The sequence below is a fragment of the Choristoneura fumiferana genome, chromosome 22, assembly GCF_025370935.1.
Source record: "Choristoneura fumiferana chromosome 22, NRCan_CFum_1, whole genome shotgun sequence".
Classification (NCBI taxonomy): Eukaryota; Metazoa; Arthropoda; class Insecta; order Lepidoptera; family Tortricidae; genus Choristoneura; species Choristoneura fumiferana.
In genome coordinates, this window is record NC_133493.1 from 11,855,178 (window position 1) to 11,875,523 (window position 20,346).

At 39.5% G+C, this 20,346-nt stretch overlaps 2 protein-coding genes across 2 annotated transcripts in view; one reads left to right on the top strand and one right to left on the bottom strand.

The window, feature by feature from the left end:
• Positions 1 to 2: 2 nt before the first annotated feature.
• Positions 3 to 3,232, top strand: LOC141440462 (6-phosphogluconolactonase-like; the record flags this gene model as incomplete). The annotated part of the gene is given in 4 exon segments (XM_074104975.1): positions 3 to 130; positions 537 to 737; positions 941 to 1,221; positions 2,908 to 3,232. Coding segments are annotated over 4 exon segments (699 nt in total). The 3' UTR covers positions 3,007 to 3,232.
• A 1,571-nt stretch (positions 3,233 to 4,803) lies between these two features.
• Positions 4,804 to 20,346, bottom strand: part of LOC141440224 (uncharacterized) — a 45,894-nt gene continuing 30,351 nt past the window's right edge. Inside the window, 6 exon segments of the mRNA XM_074104683.1 lie at positions 4,804 to 5,370; positions 7,840 to 7,927; positions 11,520 to 11,555; positions 13,805 to 13,924; positions 17,669 to 17,769; positions 19,323 to 19,470. Coding sequence (XP_073960784.1) covers positions 7,847 to 7,927; positions 11,520 to 11,555; positions 13,805 to 13,924; positions 17,669 to 17,769; positions 19,323 to 19,470 — 486 coding nt within the window. The 3' untranslated portion in view covers positions 4,804 to 5,370; positions 7,840 to 7,846.

Sequence of the window (20,346 nt, forward strand, 5' to 3'; positions counted from 1 at the left end):
AGAATTCTAAGAATGACGATCATAAAAGTAGCAGATGAAAGCGAAGTGATTAGTAAACTGTCTACGTATGTTGAGAAAATATCCAACGATGCTATTTACAATCGGGGAAAATTCTACATCGGTTTGTCCGGTAAGTTTGTTGAAACTGTTTATACAACTTCCTCCTGCCTGTTTTTCTCTAACTAAATATTGTTAGTAAAATAACATTTATCATTAACTGCAGCAAGCTTATATTTCAAATAAGAATTTAATGTTGCTTCTGATGAAACAAGTTGCAGAACTTTGCCGGTCTTTAGTTGAGACGTTAAATTGCTGTTCAAGTCCATCAATCTTTTCATGTGTTATCTAACCAGTGACGTGTTCTACTCATAATAAAATAATCAGTCGGCAGTCTTAAGTTTTTTGCTAAGTCACTAATTCTTGCTACTACTGTGATACTTCAAAAAACTGAAATATTACATTCCTACAGCTTTTTGACTATAAATATTATCCCAAAAAAATAATTGAATGATTACATATTATGTTATGGTTAACAGGTGGATCCGTGCTGAAATTCCTTTGTGAAAGTCTGCCAAAGATCAATACAGACTGGTCAAAATGGACGCTAGCTTTTTGTGATGAACGAGTTGTGCCTGAAGATAGTGAAGACTCCACATTTGGGGTGTATAAGAAACAACTTATACCGAAAACAGAATTAACGGAGAAACAATTTATTGTCTTGAAACAGGGAGTTTCAGGTTTGTTGGCTTTAAACCTACTTTACCTACATTTTTGACCAACTGGGCAACAAATTACAAGCAAATAGTATTAGTGTATTACAATACAAAATCGCTAATACTATTAGCTTGTAATTTGTCATGCAATTGGGCCCTGATAGTAACAAAACCTGATGTGATTTTTTATTAAGCGACAAGTTACTAAATCCTGATTTAAATTTCAGCTGAAGCAGCAGCTAAGGATTACACCGAAAAACTAAAACTAGCATTTAACAGTGAAGAGTTCAAGTTTGATCTGCTTCTACTTGGCATGGGACCCGATGGCCACACATGCTCCCTCTTCCCAGGGCACCCCCTACTGAGTGAAACTATATTGAAGGTGGCAGCCATCACAGACTCCCCCAAGCCACCTCCAGAAAGAATCACGCTCACTTACCCCGTCATAAATGCTGCTAGAAACTGCATTTTTGCTATCAGTGGTGCTGGAAAGGCAGATATGGTTAAGGTATGTGTGTGGGCAAAGAAATTGCTAAAACGGCAAGGATTAAGGCTGCATTTCTACCAGAGGTTGTGTTGTGAGGAAAACATCCTCGCACATCTCTGCTACCGCATAGTTGTAAAAAACCTGTTAGCTAAGGTTGATTAACCAAATTTATGGTTAGATAAAATGCAGTTATTAACGGTTAATTATCCGACTGTGACAATGAAAAAGGGTGATGTGTGTTTTATTGTGTAGTGAACAGGTGAAGTGAAAAACCGGTATCCGAAGGATAAAGATTTCATTTTAGATTTTATCATACTTCCTACTAATATTATAAATGCGAAAGTTTGTGAGTGAGTGAGTATGTGGCAAAAAGTTAGTTTATAACCTGGATTAAAACATAGGATACTTTTTATCCCGAAAAAAAAATATATACCTTTGTTGAGTTTCTTGCCGGATTCTTCTCAACGGAGGTTTTTCCGAACCGGTGGTAGATTTTTTTTTGACATTCATAAGTGCTTGTTATGGCCTAAATTGAATAAAGATATTTAGACTTTGATATTCCCACGGGATAGGGGTAAAATCTCGAAATAATAACTGCTGGGTTTAGAGTAATGAAATTTGATATGTAGGTAGCTGAACCTCTGGAATAACACATAGGCTACTTTTTATCCTGATATTCCCACGGGATAGGGTAAAATCTTGAAATTTCAGCACTTTCAGCAAAAAAAAAACTGGGTTTAGAGTCTTGAATTTTGTACAGTTGTTCACAACACAACCTCAATGAAAACCACGATATTAATTTTGGAAATTTCCAGAGAAATTTTGTAAAATCTCGAAAATTTCAATTGCAACTACAATAGTTTACGCGTGCGAAGCCGCGGTTAAAAGCTAGTATATCATATTTAAAGCGACATATACTTGATAACCTCTTTATTTATTTTTATTATTTTTAACCTATGATTATTTTTATTTTTATTTTATTTTATACTAACTGATTATTTTTTGGTTGTACATACTACGCTGTTCGAGTATAGAATAGACAGAGTGAATGTGTGAGCGAGATAGCATGACAGCGGCCGCCCCTGACAGATTGTTTCTTTATCTGTTATTTTTCTATACAAGTTACCCGTTTTGGGAAAAAAAAAGCTGTGATGGCCTAGTGGTTTGACCTATGGCCTCTCAAGCAGAGGATTGTGGGTTTATATCCCCAGCTCGCACGTCCGAGTTTTTCGAAAGTCATGTGCAAAATTTCATTTGAAATTTACCATGAGCTTATGGTGAAAGAAAACATTTTAAGGAAACCTGGAAAGCAATTCAATGGTGTGTGTGAAGTTTCCAATCCGCACTGGGCCCGCCTGGGAACTACGGCCCAAGCCCTCCCATTTTGAGAGGAGGCCTGTGCCCGACAGTGGGAGATGAGAAAGTTGAGAAAAAATAAGCTTTTTGTTACTCAGAATCATGAGCACAATTGATTGTGATAGTTTAAAAAAAATGACCCAATTTCAAAAACGACACTTTAGTGACGCTTTCCAACTGCGTTGGGCGTATGGGCGTCACAAAACTGACTCATAAAATTAGCATGAAAAAAATATGAAAGAAAAGGTACACGTTTGTTTCAAAACGCCCTTTAACACGAGAGTAACAAGCACGCACTCATACTAAACTCGCATTTCTGCCTTAGTAAGATAGGATTATTTTCTGTTTCAGCGTATCCTCAAAGACAAGGAAGACCTGCCATCTGCTAGGGTGAAGCCTGAAGGTTCATTGTACTGGATCGTCGACAGCGACGCGGCTGCGCACATCTGAGGTTTCCTTGACAGACGAAGTATCGCTAGATGGCGTTAAGGCGTTAATATCGAGAGGTCCATTCGACGTTAGTTTTGCTGCGATTGGCCTATGGATTGGCTCATTTAGTTATCTAAACCGATCACAAACGTACCGCAAATGTCAAAGTTGTCAAACGTATATCACGGTACTAGGGGTGACACTCTTTCCCGGCCCGGATAATACCGACCCTGTTTTTCGTGTACACGCCCATAGAAGCTTCTGTCAGTTTCTATGGGCGTGTACACAAAAACCGGCCGGTATTTCCATGTCGGTGTTGTCCGGGCCGGGAAAGAGTGTCACCCGATACTAGCACCAATAAGCCACACAAACACTCATTGGAGATTTGAGGCCGTATTGCCTAATCTGATTCTCGTGATCGCAATCAAATGACAGTTTTTGTATGCGAAATCTGTCATTTGATTGCGTTCGCGAGCGCCAGAAAGGTTAGGCAATACGGCCTCTGGTAAGGTCCATTTCAACGACATTGACAATAGGAGTGTTGACACCATTAAAAAATAATTCGAAGACGACTCCAAAAAAACGCTTTATTTTAGCCCTGAAAACCAGATTAATTTTCGATTAACTGCAAAATCAGATTTTTTGTTGCTTTAAAACCAATAAATAATTAGTTGATTGAGTGTGCGAACAAGTGACGTCATATGTTGCTATTTCCATTCAAACTCTATGGGAGAATTGTGTTTTGACAGGTCATAAAAAGTACGTCAGTTGATTGGTGGTGTCAACATCCCTATTTGAAATCCATATCGACCTGTGATACCAACATTTGAAATGTAATTGATTGTAATTAATATTTTTTTGGTGATTTTTAGATATTGATGGTTATGGTGCAATTAAATGTTATGAAATTAAGAGCAACGATATTTTTATAGCAACGTTTGTATTTTGTAAGGGTTTACATTCCTGTTATTTTGTAATAAAAGTGAGACGGTTGTAAATTACAAAAGTTTTTTAATCATCGACCCCTTCACTATTTGCGAGTTTTTTTATTTCTTTTGACTTGTATGTAACGTGATAAGTCATCAAATCTCATATAGAGGAGAAAAAAGCAATCAAGACCCATAAGCAAACAATGACTTTATTTTGTGTATAACCCTTGTTAACTCGATTTTTTAGTTCAATCTATATACTGTAGTCTTCTTTACCCTTTGAACGCCACGGTCGGCAAACCGCGACAGCTGAAAATCGTGCCATAGGTACATGGCATTTTGTGGCGCCTATAAAACGATTTTCAGATTTTTTTTGCCGTCTGTGGCCGACCGTGGCGGCCAAAGGGTTAAAATTGTTTACAATTCATTAGTTACTATTGTTTACTTCTTTGTTATTAGGTACAGTTTGTTTTTGCGAATGAACTTGACGTCATTTCTTTCTTTACCAAGTTATCAATGCTGCCAAAATCGTAATATTTTAACGAAGACAGGAGCGCGCGCTCAATTAAAAAACTACGCTGCGCACCATGCGGTTAGCCGCGCGGTTTAAGCGTGCCATCCCTCTTCAAAGTATTACTTGAGAAAGAGCGTCAAAGCGCACGGTAACCGCATCGTGTGTACGTAGTCCAACTACGGTCATCAAGTATAAGGATATTTTAAATCCAAAGACTGTTTTTAGCATTTAAGTATCAGCATATTACTACAGTCAATACATCAAATTTGTCTAGGCATTATGAGTATTCCAACACTCGCTTCTATGGCTGCTACATATCTTGCCCACAACCAATGGACTTTACAAATGTGTGAAAACGTGTAATAAAACAAAACATCAAGTTCCAATATGTGTAATTCCCTCATACTTTCAAATGCCCGCGAGATCATCACAATTGCATTCTTTCACATAAAAAAGACCTCGACTACTCGGTACAATTATTACTTTATAGATCGACATTAGTTCAACTATAATATGTAATTACAAAAACTCTGTCAACTAAATATAAAAAGATTCGGCGCGCATAGCGTACCAAACGCTTACATACATATACATATTATAAAGATAAGATATACATAGCACTACAGTTAATTTTAAACAATTGTAACCTAGCGGAGCGGGCGCGGCACTCGGCAATACTATTGCAGCACAGCGGCGTCAAACAACACCGAGTGCCGTCGCGTACACAATTTAAAAACGAACGAAATATTAACATAGTTTTTTTTTTCATTCAAATTCCTTTCGTATTATTTTACAAGTTTCAGTTACACATTAAAAATAGGGTTTGACGGGTGTGGTCGTTAGGCGCGCACGCGCGGGGCGCGGGGCGCGGCCGGCAATTGACTGGAGCGAGGGGGCGCCGCGGCGCCGTCTATATACAGGTGTCTAACGACTGTGGGGGGCCTGCGGACAGACAGACAAGTTAACACACACACACACACAGGTACACTAACCGGCGATAAAGATTACACATCGGTCTTCGGAAAAAGACAATTGGCTGTTCACGACGATTTCCGAACACTGGCGACCGTCCATCAATCATCGTATTCATTAAGTGACGTTTTAGCACACTAATATTATAAATAAGTAAGTCTGTAATAAGTTTGTAAGTCTGTTTGTTTGTTTGTTACTTCATCACGTCTAAACCGCTGAACCGAGTTAGGTGATATTTGGTATACAAATAGGTTGAGTCCCGGGGAAGGACAGAATAGTTTTTATCCCAGAAAATTGCATAGGTCCCGCGGGATTGCGATAACCAAATATTTTACGCGGACGGAGTCGCGGGTAGCGGCTAGTAACAAATAAATACTGCGCCTTTATGGACTTAATTAGTTTACGTCAAATTAATGATTTATGTAAACTTCGGATATCTGAAAAGAGAGCTGTTGCAACTACTAGAAAAAGGATAGTTCCCTCTTTTTCCTAAAAATGCCATCGTACAATTTAAAGTTTTGCCGAGTTTCAACAACTCTTTTTTATATATTTTCATCTTAAATGCGTCCGTACTAGAGACTTGCACCTGTACAACGACTGACAAACGTCACATAAGTAGTGTGTGACAATGCTCTACGAAGCCGAAATTAGCCGAGTGTCTTTCCAAAGACCAATGTGCAATCTTTATGGTCGGGTACCTTATTACGCGTATGTTAATCAGTAAGGTATTGTATAGGCCATGTTGCCCTAAATAAATGAATTATTATTATTTAAGACGACTGCGTGCCCACACGGTTTTCCTACAAACATAGTTAACTCTACCTCTAAACTTTTTGACCAATTTTCGATATTTTTTTAGTGAACACCAAAAGATAGGCGGCTTGTACTTTTCATATTTTCAAATAACATGCCTTTGTACAGTCAATTACAGCGATATCGATACGGCCAGAGTTACAAAAAATATGTATATACACAACAGCGCTGGTCTCTTTTCTGGTTTTTCTGTGCATCCATGTCTCAGTTTGTATTTTCGATATGGTTTCACGGGATACCCGTAAAAGTAACAAATTTGGAGTTGAAATAAAACATACAAAAAGACTCCAAAAAACCAATCGTATATACACAACTTTTTTGGTGATCAAAAATATCGAAATCTGAACTCTAATACCTTAATAATAGAGTGCATGTGCCGATAATCTTTGACCACCTGTACACCTTAATATTTGTCAATTGTGTTGATTCTATATTTCTGTACAATAAAGAGTTTACATACACGGGGTCACATAAAGCTTCTTTTTTTTCAGGAGCCCCATGCTTCCACTATTGGTTCACAATTTCACTATTCTTGAAGTGGAAGCACACTTGGACTTGTGACTTTGTCAATCATTTTGTATGGGGACAGTGAACGTCTTATGGTGCTCCCACATTGGATGTTAGCCTGTTATAAATGTTTTATAACGTTATATAAACCCCCTTGCAATGGTTTATCCCATTTTTAGGGCATTGAAGCTTAGAAAGTAAGCTTTAATGCACATAAAATACAAAAACCATAGGTGCCCGGTTTTTTTTTGCAAGGGGGTTTATAAAACACTATAACAAATTCTAACAGTATAACATTTGTTACAACTTGTTAGATGTTTTAAACGTGGGAGCACATTGGTATAAAAATGTTATATTTGACGACTTGGCCATCCAGACCCTAACTACGAAGCTAAGAACTAACTACTAAGAAAATCAACAGATTTGACTTTTTTTTTTAAATGCCAATTGGTCCCATTTCTATCAAGGATTAAAACACACTTTGAGACCAACTAAGGTTAGAGTACAGAACACCCACAAATCAAAGAAAACTTTTTCCATACAGTTCGTAGGGTACTAATTTGCAAAGTGAAACTTTCGCACGTTGTTTTTTTACGAATATGAATCCTTTATGCTAAAAGAAAATTAAACAGTATGTAGACAACTAAAAACTGAACATTTTAACTAAAGTTAGGGGCTCTTTCACCATCCATTGATTAGCGTTAACCGACGGTTAAATGTGATGCCGTCTCCGTCTATTCGAACAAAACAAATAGAGACGGCATCACACCTAACCGCCAGTTAACACTAATCAATGGATGGTGAAACAGCCCCTTAGTGTCTTAACCCAGTATTGCTGCCCAATCTCAACTTTCCACCCTGTATAACAGCTTGATAACAGCCAGCGGCGTCTTTAGTCCATGTAGCGCCCGTGTGCAATTATTACTTTAGCGCCATCTAGGAAGCGCGCGGTCAAAATGGAATAGGTACAAAGTGCCGCGGCCGGCGCCCCTAACACCGCTGCGCCCGTGTGCAACGCACACCCTGCACTATAGGTAAAGACGCCTCTGATAACAGCCAACGTGGGAGCACCATTATAGTATGTATGGGGTGTTCCCAACAGTGCAAGCTGTGCAGTACCTGTGTGCTAGTTGGGCGCCCAGTAGGACTGCGAGTAGGTCGGCTTGCTGGGCGCGGGCTTGGCCGCCGCGCGCGCCGCCCCGCTCTCCTGTAACACGACCAACCACGTCACACGACGCCGACACAAACGACCAACGCACAAGGGCTAATATTCAACGTTTATGCGACATTTTATTCGTCATCAGGGTGTTCACTACAAATCTTAAAAATCAATCATGTACATTTCGAAGCAGGTTAATATGTTTTTTTTTACTGCCCGAGATACTAAGCTAGACCCGATGATGGGGATTCACTGCACACCGAACGTGCTAAATTTTTCGTTGACTGTTTTTATGGTGCCACTCTCTTTAATACGTCGCCCAGAACTGGAACGACTGGAGCTAAGTTTCGGGGAAATCAATTTTCTGACTTTCCCAAAAGTGGACACCCTGGTCATTCATTAGTGTTTTGGCAGGTGTTATTAAAAGACAATAGGGAATACTACTGCAATGTTCTATCGTCAGAAATCAGAATGCAGCACTAGTACAAACCGTAAACAATTCTTTGAATGTCTTAAATGTCTTATGTCCTTAGGATGCCATAATATCATTATAATTTCAATATTTTTTTTGGAAATATAGCTCTATCGTTGCTATAGATATAAATATCACGTTATTGTGTTACTAATCAATATATCATGATCATGGCGGTAAACTATAATGAGAACGTCATGGTTTTGTTAGTTCACGGTTTGTGCTGGTGTCGCCCCCTGCGCAGAGCTTTGCATTATATTTCCTATGCATGATCTTTTCTGGCGACTTGTCCGTTGTGGGAAACGTGGAATGCCAATGACATTTAATCGAGCAATCAAAACGCTCGAATATTCGCCCAGAGGCACGTGTAAATATCAAAATTAAAAAAATATGATTGTTTGGGTTAGTTTGACACCTGTGAATGTTTTTCAAGATTTTTTAATTGTGGTCCTCGAACGTTTCCATACATTGATCGACGTTCAAGCTATTACACTTAAACATTTACAAAATTATTCAGTCAAACTAACCCTAAACTAAAAGACACCTGTATATATAAATTTAAAAATAACAGCAAAACATGTATACACGGCTAACAACTGTCAAATGGGAGCTTTTTCCCTCAATTTATGCTGTTTTGTAAAAGACTTGCACTTGGGTGTTTAAAAAAAAAGTGTATCATTTTAAATTTTGGAAAAAATATAGGTTTTTCTACTCAGAATCAAGAGCACAATCGAATACAATAGTTTAAAAAAAAAAAAAAGACAGTTTTGTGACGTTTTTTCATACACTGTATGGGCGTGACAAAACTGACTCATAAAATTTAGTATGAAAAAATTAAATTCGTTTTGAAAGAAAAGATACTTGCACTTTTTTTGAAAACGCCCAAGTGCAAGTCTTGTACAAAACCGCATAAATTGAGGGAAAAAGCTCCCACGAACAACCCCATTATCATTAAAAATATAATAATTGATCCAACTACTAGTTATCTCTACTAGGAACGTACGCCATCTGTTGAGGCACATTCAGAAGCTTTAACTATTTCAACGCATTTTAAACATATAAAGCATAAATAAGGGAAAGAGAATACATGCATATAATAAATACTTTCAAAAAATAAAAATAAGACCTAAGTTAGCGTGAGCTCGAATCACACGGTTTAATTTTGAATGAATTGAATACTTTATGAAATTTTGTCATGTCATGTAACGCAGTTCATTCATTACATTGTTTCTATATTACATGAATTTGATACTATCGAGTACAAAGATTAATAAACTCAAAGGTGTATATCAAAAGTTTTGAATACAAGCGTTCTTGTTGACTACTTGCACTGTCATCGAAACTACATACCAAATACATACATCCATATCAAATTTATAGTCAGTTCGATAATTATAAGTATGTACACCGTGTCCAATAAGTTTGCATACAGTTTAGATTCTTGATAAAGCAAATGTATGAATAGTTACTACAATAACTGTATTTTATTAATGCCACACGTACATACAAATGTTTCAGGATAACTCCACGTTTAACTTTTTTACCAGCTTCAAACGTTTCTCGAATGAATCACACGCGGCACGCACAGCTTCCATTGGCATTTCGTTTCAAATGTACTTGATAACCTTTTTGAAATAATCCAGGTTATTTATGTAGTTTTGAAAGCATGTACGATCATACGAAATAATCTAATACGTTTAAGTCTGGAAAACTGGGTGGCCATTCATGTTTCGGCAAAAAATCGGTCAAATTAGCCTGACACCAAGCTTGAACAGGGTTTTGCTGTGTGTGAAGGAGCTCCGTCTTATTGGAAAACATAATATTCATTCCCAAACATACTTTTTAAATTTGGGGCAGTCATTTTCTCCAAAACCTTCGGCTTTATCGCCTTTATCGATAAATACTAAAGGTAGATACCCCCGCCTACAAACTGGACCCCACACCATCATCGATGGCGAGCTCTGGAACCTAGGAACATTCTTCTAGTTGTCTGGAATGTCTTCTATCCTCGGTGTTCACAATTGATCATTTTGGGCATTATGAGGCTGTTCTAATACAAACAGTTTCTCGTCAAAAAACAAACTGATCCCCTGCGTGCCAAGAAAGAATTAAGTTCGATAAATGTCTCTCGCGTGGGAACTATGGTCCAAGCCCTCATGTTCTGAGAGGAGGCTTTTGCCCAGCAGTGGGACGTATATAGGCTGGGATGGATGGAAATGTCTCTCTTTTTCTTGGTCGCTTAGGAAATGCCCTGAACTATGCGTTTTGTGTAAGCATGGCATCCAAGATCTACCCTCAAAACCGATCTCCTTGAAACTTTCAGGTCAGCAGCTTATTTTCGAATAGAGCGGTGTTTTTTTCCGCCGAACTCGCTCTCTCACAATCTTTAGTACTCTATCGGTTCTAGCTGAATGTGGCCGACCGGAGATTTTCCTGTCCTCCACGGAGAAGGTCTCTTTACCTTTTGATTGTGGTGTAAACTAGGTTTGCGTTTAATTCCAAGGGATTTAAAGCCTTGAAGACAGCGCCTGGGCTGTCGCCACTGCGATTTTTTTTTGATAATCGTTTCGCGATACTGTTTCATCGTGGATTAAAAGCAAACCACAAATACCTAGACGATTGAAATGATTGCATTGTGTTAATGTTAATATATTGTATTCATTAAACTAAGAATATGATGGCTTGTAGTCCGTATGTCTTTAGGGTCAGTGCAAAAAGATGTGTATTCGAACTTATTGGACACGGTGTAGATGATATTGGACTTGCAAGGTTTGAAGTCATCTTTAACAAAATTTAAAATTTAATTATAAAATGATGACTGTTAGATACTTTTATAATGATTTTAAATTTACGAGTAGCGCAAAGTAACTATTGCTTGTGACTGAATTTTTTTTTATTATCTGTATTCATTGCGACTTCGAAATGCCCGAGCCAATAATATGACCTTACTTAAAAAAAAAACACTTTAGCAGTTTTATCATGAACCAACCGACAAGCATAAAAACAGAGCTACTTTCTTAATAAAATACAAGCTCAATTATGGATAAATATTATAAAATACAATACATATATACAAAAGCATCCAACAAGGCGGGTAGTACAACTGCGGAGGCGGTATATAAGGAGTACATAGCGTGTGCGATACATAAACATATGTGTATTACTTACCCGCCTATTATGACTACTGTTCACCCGTACATCCATCTACAAACGAAAGCAAACTCTAAATAATTCAAAATTTAAACTAAACACATGCATTTAAAAAAAAAACATTTCTCGGTCGATGGAGACGATGGAAAAATTTCATGCTGCCTATTTGAAACCACTTGCACCAATACGCAATCTCTATTCTGAACGACTCACTGTATAAAAAACGCAAATCATAATAAATTTTGACTACCATGCGTAACTCAGTTTATTTATAAAGGGATTACCGTGCGTATTACGCCGCCCGAATGACGGTCGAACTCATAACTCATAAAATAAAAATTATTTTGTGTTAAAATCATTGATCGTAGGGCTGGCTCTTTCCTCGCTCAATGTATTGGCATTACCATACCACGAGGAAACGTAGTCAGCCCAATAGCAGCGATCTGGATATTTTATTTACGAATATAAGTTTTTAAGGCCTAAATTAAGTTAGTTTTAGTTTTCTTTTGTAATACCACTAATATTATAATAAATGCGAAAGTTTGCAAGTCTGTTTGTTTGTTGTCTAAACAGCTGAACTGATTTTCTATATACAGATATCGATGAAATTCGGTATACAGATAGTTTGAGTCCCGGGGAAGGACATAGGATAGTTTGATCCTGGAAAATTGTAGTTCCCGCGGGAAAGCGATAAACGAATTCTACAAGGACGGAGTCGCGGGCAACAGGCTAGTAAATATATACTGAGCGGCACAAAATTTGGCCCACTCTACATACAAAATTACCTATAACTGCATACATTTGCTGCGTTATGCTGAGTGGGGACCTGTTTAGCGTCATGTATGTCTTTATTTGTTCTGTTTGTTCCTATGTTTGTTTTTATGGCGTTAAATAAATGTATTTTCTTTCTTTCTTTCTTTCTTTCTTTCATTTGAGGGCCAGATTTTTTGCCTCTCAGTATATAATGTTTCATAGCCCAGAAAACCTCATTCACTCATTTTAACAATTAGGAGTTCAGCCGTCATCCGGGCCAAGCAAAACGCACGGTACACTCTTAATCGCAACAAGGTAAACAATTGTACTGAACCTTAATTTTTTAATGAAAACAATTAAAAAAATAAATCACTATTATCACATTTGAGGCCTTAGTGATATTTAATTTATAAAAGTATTTTTCAACAAAAAGCCCGGTCAAAATAGTTTACTTTATTTCGGTTTCTAAAAAATCAGGTATAGAGATGAACTTTGACAAACATTGCTAAAAAAAAAACTTCCAATTGTGTAAGTACTCTATTGGATTTTTAATTTTACCCCATTATCACCGTATCTGGTGCGAATGGTTTACAAAACGAAATAATCATCAAAATCTTAAATAATAATACTAAATTAAGAGTAATTCTATTTGGTAAAGAGTAATAGAGTGAGGCAAAACCGATCATAACTGTATTTCATTAAAATTATAGACTTTGTGTCCCGTGCCTCGTCTTTTAACCTTTTTCGACTATATTTTCATCTTATTCAGACCCCGCCAATTGAAATTTAAATGAAATGAAGAATATGTATTTCGGACTACAAATCCATAGACACGTTTATAATATCCCCAAGCCCAGGTACATCATTAAACGAGCAATTGTCGTTTAGGCCGGGAATACACATGCCTGTAGCTTGCACGTTTTCATGGAAGTAGCTTGCTCACTTGTGTCATATTTGTTGACGTTACACGTGCCAGCTACTCGTCCAAAAATGTGCAAGCAACAGGCATGTGTATTTCAAGCTTTAGGGCGTTATTTTTGTACGCCAATTGGCAAAACATGGTGAGACGATAATATTTTCTTTCACCACTGTATACAGTTATACCTATGTTTAACAAATAAAATACTTTGGCTTTGACTTTAGAGCCACATGAAATCGTTCGACGCTCGCGCTCGTGTCCAGTGTCAAATCTGGTTACGTGACAATTAGCGATAAAGCTGAAAATGTTGAGCTTTATCGCTGGAAAACAAACCTCTTCAATATCGGCAAAACCACTTTTTTATTTTCATTCACTCCAATTTCATTTATTTGTACCACCGCCACGACTGCTACTCAATGAGATAAAGATATCAGCTTCCAAGGCCAAGATCAATCCTGCAAGATGCCATCTTGTCGCTGCTGCTCGACGCGGCGACTTGACGCTACTTTTTCGAGTCGCGGGAAATTCAAAATCACCTTCAAAATGGGGTCACGTGACCAGATTTATCGCTGCAATCGAGCGACGAGCGACTGCACGCGGCCTGTGTGTGTGTGTGTGTGTGTCTGTGTACCTGGTGCGGCTGGTGCGCGTGGTGCGGGTGGTGGTGCTGCTGCGGCGCGGGGATGTACAGGTGGCTGCCGGCGCCGAAGGGCGGCGGCGTGCCGCTGTGGAACGTCGCCTTATCGTAGCTCTGAAAACACACAACGAATGTGAGCGAGTCGGAGGGGAGCGGGAGCGGGAGCCAAACCATATTCAACCAATCCATATTCCCGTCAAGGAATTTATAAAGCTTGTCTCATTATCTCGACGACCGGATGGCTAAGTGGTTAGAGAACCTGACTACGAAGCTTGAGGTCCTGGGTTCGAATCCCGGCCGGGGCAGATATTTGTGTGAATAACACGAATGTTTGTTCTCGGGTCTTGGATGTTTAATATGTATATAAGAATGTATTTATCTATATAAGTATGTTTATCCGTTGCCTAGTATCCATAGTACAAGCTTTGCTTAGTTTGGGACTAGGTCAATTGGTGTCAAGTGTCCCATGATATTTATTTATTACTAGCTGGCCCCGCAAACTTCGTTCTGCCTTAAAATCAATTTATATTGTGTTACCTTATTAGCCATGTACTTTTTTTTATAGTGAGGAATCAATGCGAGCACGCAAGCGAGGGAGCAAGCATGCATGCAAGCCAGTATGCAAGTAACCATGCACGCAAGCGAGCATGCAAGCAAGCATGCAACCAAGTATGCAAGCAAGTATGTATGCAAGTAACAATGCATGCAAGCGAGCACGCAAGGAAGCATGTATTCAAGCAAGCATGCAAGCAAGCATGCAAGCAAGCATGCAAGCAAGCATGCAAGCAAGCATGCAAGCAAACATGCAAGCAAGCATGCATGCAAGCATGCAAGCAAGCATGCAAGCAAGCAGCAAGCAAGCATGCAAGCAAGCATGCAAGCAAACATGCAAGCAAGCATGCATGCATGCAAGCATGCAAGCAAGCATGCAAGCAAGCATGCACGCTAGCGAACATGGAGGCATGTTACCAAGCATGCATGCAAGCAAGCTTGGAAGCAGGCATGCAAGCTTGGAAGCAGGCATGCAAGCATGCAAGCAAGCATGCAAGAAAGCATGCACGCTAGCGAACATGGAAGCATGTAACCAAGCATGCATGCAAGCAAGCATGCAAGCAAGCATGCACGCTAGCGAACATGGAAGCATGTAACCAATCATGCAAGCAGGCATGCAAGAATGCAAGCAAGCATGCACGCTAGCGAACATGGAGGAATGTTACCAAGCATGCAAGCAAGCAAGCTTGGAAGCAGGCATGCAAGCTTGGAAGCGGGCATGCAAGCATGCAAGCAAGCATGCAAGAAAGCATACACGCTAGCGAACATGGAAGCATGTAACCAAGCATGCATGCAAGCAAGCATGCACGCTAGCGAACATGGAAGCATGTAACCAAGCATGCATGCAAGCAAGCATGCAAGAAAGCATACACGCTAGCGAACATGGAAGCATGTAACCAAGCATGCATGCAAGCAAGCATGCACGCTAGCGAACATGGAAGCATGTAACCAATCATGCACGCTAGCGAACATGGAGGCATGTTACCCAGCATGCATGCAAGCAAGCATGCAAGCAAGCTTGGAAGCAGGCATGCAAGCTTGGAAGCAGGCATGCAAGCATGCAAGCAAGCATGCAAGAAAGCATGCACGCTAGCGAATACGGAAGCATGTAACCAAGCATGCATGCAAGCAAGCATGCACGCTAGCGAACATGGAAGCATGTAACCAATCATGCAAGCAGGCATGCAAGAATGCAAGCAAGCATGCAAGCAAGCATGCACGCTAGCGAACATGGAGGCATGTTACCAAGCATGCAAGCATGCAAGCAAGCATGCAAGCAAGCATGCACGCTAGCGAACATGGAGGCATGTTACCAAGCATGCATGCAAGCAAGCTTGGAAGCAGGCATGCAAGCATGCAAGCAAGCATGCAAGAAAGAATGCACGCTAGCGAACATGGAAGCATGTAACCAAGCATGCATGCAAGCAAGCATGCACGCTAGCGAACATGGAAGCATGTAACCAAGCATGCATGCAAGCAAGCATGCAAGCAAGCATGCACGCTAGCGAACATGGAAGCATGTAACCAATCATGCAAGCAGGCATGCAAGAATGCAAGCAAGCATGCAAGCAAGCATGCACGCTAGCGAACATGGAGGCATGTTACCAAGCATGCATGCAAGCAAGCATGCAAGAAAGCATGCACGCTAGCGAACATGGAAGCATGTAACCAAGCATGCAAGCAGGCATGCAAGAATGCAAGCAAGCATGCACGCTAGCGAACATGGAAGCGTGTAACCAAGCTTGCATGCTAGCAAGCATGCAAGCCAGCATGCAAGAAAGCAAGCCAGCGAGTATGCAAGCAAGCAAGCAAGCATGCAAGCTGGCATGCAAGCAAGCATGCAAGAAAGCAAGCAAGCGAGTATGCAAGCAAGCAAGCAAGCATGCAAGCGAGCATGGAAGCAAGCAAGTCTACAGAAATCTAGGCTATCTAAATATAATGATGTAGAAAACTTATCTGTTATAATTAAATTCTGGTGATGATGCCGCATATGATGAAATTATAAATTTTCACTACCTAATATATCAGAACAGATTTTTTTGGGTACTTTAAATATATATAATATATATATTAATTTCACCAATGGTATTAATTTCACTTTGCCATTTGCGCAACACAATCCAGCGGCTTCATTTTTGTACTTCAATGCCTTACAATATGGGCAAACTGAGTTCATAGATCAATAGCAACGCATTGGTAGGCAGGCACTGTAGTCAATTGTAACATTGTAATTGAAAGCAGCTCGATTGAAACTTACAACATTATTAGCTGCATTCAGCTCATTACGCTCTGCACTGGTTTGTGCTATCCGAATCCTTTCAATTTCATTTCGCTCTTGACGTTGCTGGGCTGTTCGATTACTCTGATAATTAGCTTGGTTTGTAGCATTTCGAGTTCTTCGACCCAAATTGCTTCGGTATAAATAGATTAAATCAAACACAAAATAAATCAACCAGTCAATGTAAATTGAGGAACGTAAACAAATTTGTTTTTAAATAATTTATTGAATCAGGCGTTACTTTGCGGAGGTCCATATCAATGAACTAAAATAATTTCCTTGCTCACCCGCGACCTTACGATAGCTAAGCTTATGCAAAATATGCGTGTTCATGCAGTTCATCCACCTCCACACTGTAAGAACACACACAAATCACACAAACCCATCCATCACCACCACCACACTACACTCGTAGGTCGCGGGTGAGCAAGTAAATTATTTTAGTTCATTTAAATTTGTTTTTGTTTATTATTTAGTAGGTAGTATTAAGGTACTCATGTCATAAAACTCATTTACTCGGCAATCTTCGTTCCACTTTAAACGAAAAAGTAGTGTACGAAAAAAAATGGAAGAAAACGTCCCTATTTCAGACACTATAGGTTCAAACATCTTCCAGCCAAGCAAGCAAGCATGCAAATGCAAAATAAGGGGGATTAATAAAACAAAACGCCTAAATAAAATTGAGTAGCAAACATTCGCATCACTCTGCATTTTACTAAAACCCACAGGTGATGCATTAATTACCCGCACTTCCATACTCGCATTTTCTTTTTTCCCAGCAATTTTTCCAGTTTTTCTCTTCATAAAAACTTCCCTAGACTTAACGATGATATGAAAAAAAAAAATAGCTGAATTGGTCCAGCCGTTCTCGAGTTTTGCGCTTAGCAACACATTTTACGATTCATTTTTATTTATATAGATTATGAGTTAAGAGTATTAGAGTTATTAGAGTAGTAACTGTTTACCTGGACGGGACATACTCGTATAACCTCATACGTCCATCTCGTTGGTGGTTTATCGATACTCACATTAACTTTGTTAAGCGCCTGGTGCGTCTTGGCGTACATCGCGGACGCGAGCTCGGGCGGGGCGGCCGCTGCCTTGTTCGCGTTCGCGTTGTATCCGCCACCTGCGGAAATTAGTTATCAACCTTATCAGCTGTTGGTTTAAGCGGCGTTATAAATTATTTAAGAATCATACTAAAGTTCGTCAGTATGTGTGTGTATTTCTCGTTTACGCTAAAACGGCTGGACGGATTTGAATGAATTTAGTGTAGGAAAGATTTGCAAGTTAAGGAATGTGTTGCACCAGGTTAGTTACACCTGTGGACACCGTTGATATCGTTTTTAGGTCTTATTGGTACGAGTATTGCAATCGTTATCACTACTCCTTTCTGTCACACGGGATAGAAGGAGATGGTGAATGCGAGCGCCTCCGGTTTTTATATTTTTATAATTACAATGGTGTCCACAAGTGTAAATTGTTCATAGGTGCAACATTTTCCCTAGTCTTGTGAAAAAGGTTGAGTGTTGCAATCGTTGCCGGTGTGGGATGTACCTATCGCTTCTCTATCGTTTGCTCGCATTTCATACGCCATAATGTTTCACTTTCCATACGTCTTCATTTGTCATAAAGTAATTTATTTATGAAACAGTATTTTCTTCAGAGTTGATATTAAACTAACTTAACCTAACTTATTGCATTATATGACGTTTAAAAAAATACTGAAAACAGCCTGGTTTTATATATTTTACTAGCTTTTGCCCGCGGCTCCGCCCGCGTGGTATTCGGTTATCGCGCGCTGTTCCCTCGGGAACTGTGCATTTTTCCGTGATAAAAAGTAGCCTATGGCACTCTCGGGCCCCACAAACTATCTCTATGCCGAAAATCATGTCGATCCGTCGCCGTTTCAAACACACAAACACACTTTCGTATTTATAATATTAGTATGGATGACAAACGTTGTTATGGCAAGTGAAATTATGGAAATTATGGCAACGAAATCCGTGAATAGTGAAATATCGCTAGATGGCGGTAATATTGAGAGGCCCGTTTGACGTTACAGTCTTATTGTGATTGGCTGTTTCAGTTATTTAACCAATGAGGGCTACTTGACTTCATGATACTTACGCCATCTAGCGATATTACACCTATCAAATAACCCTGTCAAATATAACAAACGTGAGACAAATGTCAAAGGAGCTCACGATAGTAGCGCCTACAAGCCTGTCACAGAAACTAATGAGGGCTATCGCGTATGAATTCGTCGCTAGAGGTGCTAGTGTAGCGTGAGGTCTCCGAAATGTCAAATCTCATAGTTTTTAGGCGAGTTACGCGGATTTAGTTATGATTAGAATAATTTTGTGAATATTTTGCATTACCTGAAATTAATTATGGCAATTATGCGTGACGGAGCAATGAATGTCTGTGTTTTGAGTCAGTTTTGTCTTTCGGAAACTTCTGTCCTCTCTTTTTTTTCCAAACAAAACGCGATTACGCAACACTGGTTGCGCGATATGTTTATGGTACGGTTTTAAGGTGTATTAAATATGATTTTAATCTAAACTTTGTTTTCACGCCCGTAATAACGGACTTCGAAAGCCACACTTAAAAACCTCACGCAACAGTGGCGCCATCTCGAAAGACCTCATTGCAATGACGGTTAGTGAAATGTCTTGGTACCTGTCTTGTACGAGTCCTGGTCATACGCGGGCTGCTGCTGCGAGTAGGTGGTGGGCTTGCCGGCGCCGCCCACGCCGCCCGAAACCGAGCCCACGCCGCCCACGCCGCCTACGCCCCCCACGCCGCCCACGTTCGACCCGCCGCCGTACTGCGGATGGGGACCACACGACACAAACATTAATACGGACCACAAACATGCAACGGACACAATTCATCTGTTACACTTAGACCGGGGATTTTTTGGGGATAATTAATTTCATTATATTATTAGTGGCATTATGCTAAGAGGGGACCTATTTAGCGTCATGTATATCTTTTCTTTTCCATTGTTATATTTTTTTCTGACGTTAAATAAACGTCTTTTCTGCCTTTCTTAATTTCAGTTTTTTCACGAAGCCTGCTGCGTATTTTAATAAAACACTTCTCATTAATATTTCGCACGCACACACCAGAGATGCAACGGATATCCGGCCACAATTTTACTATTCGAAAGAATCCCGGATAGTTGCGTACTATCCTGCCGGATTCCCGGATAAAAAAAAGTAGTAATGATTAAAAACTGGTATATTTATTTATGTATTAACATCGGGTTTTTTTTAATTCTGAGTCATTTATGCCGTCTTTGAACAGTTGCAATTGCTGGAATGATTGGCTCGATTAATTAAAATAATACTTGACCGAATATCAACGGTCCCGCCGGATATCCGGTATCCGGCCAAACAACTATCCATTACATTTCTAGCACACTACAAAGGACTCTTAAAAAATGAATTTCCATTCTTTCTTTCACAATTTCAGTATTTCACACGCATATTCTAAAGGACTCAAATGCGCGAGCGCGGGTGTGAAATTTACTATCGTCTGTTTGAGAAGCATCAGATCAAACCATGTATGTTCCTACTGCGCAGCTGCGGCTCAAGTCAAAATTTTGTTTTATTAACATGAAGCTTCATGTCACTTATGATGACAGAGTTCGATGTCACAGTACAATAAGCTTCCGTTTAGGGGCATACATGTCCAAATG